Source organism: Sinocyclocheilus anshuiensis, unplaced genomic scaffold (genome assembly GCF_001515605.1).
Source record: "Sinocyclocheilus anshuiensis isolate Anshui unplaced genomic scaffold, SAMN03320099.WGS_v1.1 scaffold315, whole genome shotgun sequence".
Classification (NCBI taxonomy): Eukaryota; Metazoa; Chordata; class Actinopteri; order Cypriniformes; family Cyprinidae; genus Sinocyclocheilus; species Sinocyclocheilus anshuiensis.
In genome coordinates this window covers 920027-926470 of record NW_015548210.1, presented here as the reverse complement: position 1 = coordinate 926470, position 6444 = coordinate 920027, and the positions used below count along the sequence as shown (strand labels likewise).

At 39.2% G+C, this 6444-nt stretch overlaps 1 protein-coding gene across 1 annotated transcript in view; it reads left to right on the top strand.

Annotated features, from left to right (window-relative positions):
• The window catches only part of LOC107653735 (neurofibromin), a 61285-nt gene that overhangs the window by 51814 nt on the left and 3027 nt on the right, over positions 1 to 6444 (top strand). Inside the window, exons 43-56 of the mRNA XM_016440550.1 lie at positions 1748 to 1809; positions 1924 to 2065; positions 2288 to 2389; positions 2470 to 2610; positions 2858 to 2984; positions 3066 to 3197; positions 3315 to 3450; positions 3542 to 3699; positions 3813 to 3935; positions 4009 to 4127; positions 4375 to 4475; positions 4553 to 4695; positions 4920 to 4966; positions 5114 to 5330. Coding sequence (XP_016296036.1) covers positions 1748 to 1809; positions 1924 to 2065; positions 2288 to 2389; positions 2470 to 2610; positions 2858 to 2984; positions 3066 to 3197; positions 3315 to 3450; positions 3542 to 3699; positions 3813 to 3935; positions 4009 to 4127; positions 4375 to 4475; positions 4553 to 4695; positions 4920 to 4966; positions 5114 to 5330 — 1750 coding nt within the window. The remainder of the gene's footprint in view (positions 1 to 1747; positions 1810 to 1923; positions 2066 to 2287; positions 2390 to 2469; positions 2611 to 2857; positions 2985 to 3065; positions 3198 to 3314; positions 3451 to 3541; positions 3700 to 3812; positions 3936 to 4008; positions 4128 to 4374; positions 4476 to 4552; positions 4696 to 4919; positions 4967 to 5113; positions 5331 to 6444) is intronic.

The following is a 6444-nucleotide window of genomic DNA, read 5'->3' as shown; positions in this document are numbered from 1 at the left end:
AGACAGACAGAAATTTTTCACATAGCTATGAGAAGCGTTAAACATGGATGCGCACACGGTTGCCGTGCTGTATTAAAGCTTTAATCAGGACAAAACCGTATATTAAAAGCTAACATAAGCAGTAGCATTTACAAATAACAGCGTATCTTAAAGTATGAGACAACAACAAACAAAAAACATAGGCCTACCATTAAAAGCCGTGCTTGCACAGGTTCTGCACGATCCTCTTCAATAATATCCTCTGCTTCTCAATCGGGCTCAAACTAATAAGCGATATTAATGATGCTGTTGTTTACAATACAACCGGAGCACATGCGCTGAGGTGAGGGACGGGACGTTTAGACGCGCACTAGAGGCGGTTTAGGCAATCACAAGGCTAGCTAACCAATCAGAGATCAGCCCGTTTTTCAGAGAAGGGACAGAGCTGTGTGGAATAAAGGTAAATTATGTGAAAAATAATGCGTTTTTTTTTTTACGAAGCATTAACACATGTTAGACTGCACCCCATAAACACAATCAAGCCTAGAAAAAACCCAGTGAACCCCTTTAATATCAGAATTTTGTTGCTTTGCACAGCATTTTGTATTTATTGTGGGCACTTGCTTCTTTGTTAAAGGGCTAGTTCACCCAAAAATGAGAATTCTGTCTTTAATTACTCACCCTCATCTCGTTCCAAACCCGTAAGGCCTTCGTTTATCTTCAGAACACAAATTAAGATATTTTGGTTACGCTTTCTATATTTATAATACATTATAAGAGTATTCTTAAGGCATTATAATGAATGCATAATGCATTATAAAAAACCTTATAAAATGTAACCATATAAAACATTGCATTTTTTTCAGTTGGAGTATAGAACTCACATCAATTAATTAACATTAGCTCCACAGGAAACACTCAAATAACACTCAACATCTAACCACTCACAAGCTGTAGTAAGATACTGTGCAGATCTTAAATAAACAATGTCAAGATATGATACAGTCCATTATTCTGTAAATGAAGTAGATTTAATATGGTGTTCATTGTGTGTTATAAATAATCATACTCTTAAACTTATAACCACAAATACGTAAGTATTATGATGTATTATAACTGTTGTTATGATTATTCATGAGTTGATATAACATATTATAACATTTTTTATAATGCATTATGCATTAATTATAATGCCTTAAGAATACCCTTATAATGTATTATAAATACGGGCTTCATAGAAAGTGTTACCGATATTTTTGATGAAATCCGAGAGCTTTCTGACCCTCCATAGACAGCAATGCAACTACCACGTTTAAGGCCCAGAAAGGCAGTAAGGACATCATTAAAATGGTCCATGTGACATAAGTGGTTCAACTGTAATTTTATGAAGCTATTTTTTTTTGTGCGCAAAGAAAACAAAAATATCTATTTTATTCAACAATTTCTTCTCTTCTGTGTCGCGTTCACAACAGTACCATGACGCATTTTCTTTTTTGGGTGAAATATCCCTTTAGGTTGGTTTTGCAGTGTTCTTTTTAAAGAAATTGCTAGCAGTTCTGTTAGCAGTAACTGCTCTGTTTTCACAGGAAATGGTTGTTTAGTCAAAACACTTAGGTTTTTTTTAATACTCAGACCTTAAAATGAAGATCAAATTTTATGCATCTGTTTGTTTCATTTCTCTATATATTTCTCTGCTTGCTGTAAAGCATTACGTACTTGTTAAAAGTGTGTTAAAGGGTTTGACTGGGTTTTTCCCTTTGTGTTTTAGGCATGTATGAGGGACATTCCAGGCTGTAAATGGCTGGACCAGTGGACCGATCTGGCTCAGAAGTATGTAAACACTGCTCTGTATTGATGAATTTTAAAATAATTTACTAATAAACTAAAGTTTAAGTTCACTGTTGTGTTCAAGTTAGATTCACGATGTGTGTGTTTAATGTGCAGGTTTGCATTTCAATACAATCCGTCCCTGCAGCCGCGGGCTCTTGTGGTGTTTGGTTGCATCAGTAAACGGGTCACACACACTCAAATTAAACAAATCATACGGATCCTGAGCAAGGCCAGCCCTCTCCTCAGCATCGACCGGGTCAGAACCTGTCTAAACTGTCAGTCTTACTTTCAAACATGAACATGGGCTTGCCATAAAAATAAGTTCCAATCCATAAGCTGTATCGTGTACTGTTATTGCTCTGCTCTGGAAAGTAGTACATTTTGATGTGTGCTGATCGTCTTGGGTGATAATGTCGCCGTCTAGCTTTGCAGTAATGTTTTCTGTCATTTAAGAACAGTTTTTTTTTTTTTTTCTCAGGGTTTGGAGAGCTGCCTGAAGGGTCCTGATAACTGTAACAGCCAGGTGCTGATCGAAGCTACCGTCATTGCCCTCACTAAACTACAGCCTCTGCTCAACAAGGTCTCAAATTACAGTGTTCTTCTAGATATGACTGTGTGTGTGAGAATGTGTGACTTATTTCACTATGTGGTGTCGCTCAGGACTCACCGATGCACAAAGCACTGTTCTGGGTTGCTGTGGCTGTGCTGCAGTTGGATGAGGTGAATCTGTACTCAGCCGGAACTGCTCTGCTGGAACAGAACCTACACACACTCGATAGTCTGCGAGTCTTCAATGACAAGGTTCTAATATAACACTCTCACATGTCAAATTGTAGCACATATACAAACATACGTATGCACATGGAAACCACCCGTTACTGGCCACCTTCGGTTACAGAATAAATGAATCATGGGTGACACATACACTTGGAAATAGGGTAGTTATTTTGTAGATTACATTGTAGCATGCTATTTTCATATTAAAGACACGACTATACAGAATATTTGACTAGTGAAGGCAAAAGGATTTGTCTTGTCTATCTCTCAGAGTCCTGAGGAGGTTTTCATGGAGATTCGTCAGCCTCTGGAATGGCACTGTAAACAGATGGACCATTTTGTTGGTCTCAACTTCAGCTCCAACTTTAATTTCGCTTTGGTCGGGCACCTGTTGAAAGGTATTGAGTGGGTTTTATGCAATATTTAAACGTTGCGTGTGTTTGCTGGGAAACTATCACATTTCTGTTTGGTTTTGGCAGGGTTCAGACACCCATCTCCCACCACAGTGGCACGCACCATCCGGATCCTGCACATGCTGTTGGCCTTGGTTGGAAAACACCTGAACTGTGATAAGTTTGAGGTGAACACACAGAGCGTTGCATATCTGGCAGGTAAGGAAACCACTGCTATCTCCCCTTTCTTTCTCTGTCTTCTCTCGTTTATGTCTTTACATGAGTTATTTAGGGTTCAGTGGAGTGGGTAATGTTTGTGTATGTGCATTTGAATAGCTCTCCTCCCAGTGTCAGAGGAAGTGCGTAGCCGCTGCAGCCTGAAACACAGGAAGTTGTTGCTCCTCTCTGATGTTAACATGGAGAATGTTCCCATGGATACATACACCATACATCATGAGGATCCTAGCTGCAGGTACCAGCTAGACAGCAGATTACACTATCACCTTTTGTAAAATGCAAACTTTTTGCTTCCAAGTTCAAAAAGCATGATCTTTGTAATCCAGAACGCTGCGGGAAAGCCAGCTGTGGGCATCCCCAAAGGCCTCAGAGCGGTACTTAGTGGCCCAGTACCCCATAGTGGGGCAGATCAGCCCAAGAACACGCAAATCCATGAGCCTGGACATGGGGCAACCTTCCCAGGTCAACTCCAAGATGCTTCTAGGTAACTCCATTTTGCATTATGTCATAAATATAGATTTTGTGTAAACTCAATGCTTTTTATTATTAGATTAGTTTGTATTAGTGGTTGTAATGATCTTATATTTTTTCTCTTAGGTACCAGAAAAAGTTTTGACCACCTGATATCAGACAGCAAAGCACCGAAGAGGCCTGAAATGGAATCTGGTATCACAACACCGCCCAAGATGAGAAGAGTGGCTGAAAACGAATATGAAATTGGTGAGGGTCACAAACAAGTGAAATGATTCTCAATGTTTGCATCCATTTATAACTTTTTGTTTTCTCTCGAAAGAAACCCAGAGAATCTCGCATCACCACCTGCGGAAGGTCTCGGTGACTGAGTCCAACATTCTGCTAAATGAGGAAGTTCTCACAGATCCCAAAATCCAGGCGCTACTTCTTACAGTGCTGGTAATGTCTTTCTTTCTCAGAATGAATAAGGAACATTAGTTTCACTTCCTCATTCACAGATTAGTTTGCATATAGAATTTAAATATTTGTTACTTTTTTTTTTTTTTTATCATTTTCTGTTCCTCTGAAGTCTTACGTGTCGCTTCCTGCCACCCACCCCCCATCTGCCATTATCTTTAAACACCCATCCAAACCTTCATCCTCTGAATTTTGACTCATCTATATTAATGATTCAATGATTTTTCAGGCCACTCAGGTGAAAAACACATCGGATGAATTTGAGCAGAGGATCCTGTATGAGTTTCTAGCTGAGGCCAGTGTTGTTTTCCCAAAGGTCTTTCCTGTCGTGTAAGTCCAACTGCAATACATTTGACACAGAATGATGAAATAAGGCTCTCATTGTTGTATGTTGTCTTTTGTTTCAGCCACAACCTCTTGGACTCAAAGATTAATACTTTGCTGTCGCTGTGTCAGGACCCAAATCTTCTGAACCCAGTCCATGGAATTGTGCAGAGTGTAGTTTATCATGAAGAGTCGCCACCTCAGTACCAAACATCCTACCTGCAGAGTAAAGCAGCACACATCTCTACTACACATGCACACTTCTGTAGAACCGCTATCAGAGTCTAAACCTTGTTTTGGGTTTAATTTGATAATTGAACAGAGTCAAAATGATCTTCACTGGATCAGTGGATGTCAGAGTCTGTGAATGTGGCTGAAAGAGTGGTCAGTGTGTGTGACTGGAGGATAATATCTTTACTTACCTTTTACTTTCCTTCCTTACCTCCACAGCTTTTGGGTTTAATGGACTCTGGAGGTTTGCTGGTCCTTTCTCTAAGGTATGTGACACTGAATTTGCTCTCAAAAGGAAAACATTGACCATAATCAGTTACTTTACTGGAGTTTTAGAATGAACACATTTAATGGATAAAGATGATATGATTCTATATTATCTCCAGAAACATGAGCTTCTCTTTGTTCCACAGCAAACTCAGTTCCCAGACTATGCGGAGCTGATTGTCAAGTTTCTGGATGCACTGATTGACACCTATCTGCCGGGCATCGATGAGGAAACGAGCGAGGAGGGTCTGCGCACACCCACCTCTCCATACCCTCCACCTGTCCAGAGCCAGCTCAGCATCACTGCCAACCTCAACCTCTCCAATTCAATGACCTCACTGGCCACCTCCCAGCATGCACCAGGTCGGTATATAAGACTATTTATTTTAAGGTGTCTCTCACTCTTACTGTCTCTCTGTCACAACTGTTTTTCGCAGATCAAGCATGATTGTCACTTTTTACAAGCTGGCTAGAGGAAAAAAAGCTGATCACGTAGTGTGAAGTTCTCTGCCTCGCACTTCCTGCTTCGTTTTAACCTCCATTTTTCAATCTCTCTGCACCCTGCTCAGTGCTCGGTAGTTTATATTTAAACTCTTACTTTGCAGCAGATGAACCCTTCCACAGTGACTTAACCAAGTGCAATGCAGAAGTTTCAAGCCACAGTTTGTGTCCACGTTTTTAAACAAAAACAAACAATAACAAAATCATCGATCAGAACATAGTTGAGGTTTAATATACAGTACAGGTTTGGGCCAGTGAGATTTTGATGTGGGGCTAGTCTACCCGGTGCAAGGTGTTGCTTGTTTAGAAGAGATAGGATTTGCCAAAGGTGACTTGTGTTAGTTAGACAGTGTTACTTTGTCCATGACACCATGAATAAACCTAAAGAGCTTTCTGTGTAGATGGCAGATGTCTTTGTAGTAACAATGTTTTTTAATGTATTATTTGCCATTTTGCCTCCTTATGTAAAGTGTCTGTGTTTGTTTTTAGTTTACTTCACATGCGGACAATGTTTGAAAAATAATGATTTTTAATAATGTTTATTTATCTTAAGTTACTTTTTTATTTTTATAGTTATGGTTACACTTTTTTTTTTTTTTTGGTGGACTATGATAGTTAAGACAATTTTTTTTCTTTATGTGCAGCGCATATGATATATGCTTTAAATCTATTGTCTGACCCATAGTATACAGCACACACTGCCTCTGTTATAGCAACAGTTTTGATGCCTTTTGTGTGTGCTTTTTATAACATTTGTATAGTCTGAGCATGATATATCTTGTTGGTATGTATGACTGAAAGGTCATCCACCCACTTCAATTTAACATTTACACTTAAAGGGGTCATATGATGTTGCTAAAAAATAACATTATTTTGTGTATTTGGTGTAATGAAATGTGTCTATGCGGTTTAAGGTTAAAAAAACACATTATTTTCCACATACTGTACATTATTGTTTCTCCTCTATGCCCCGCCT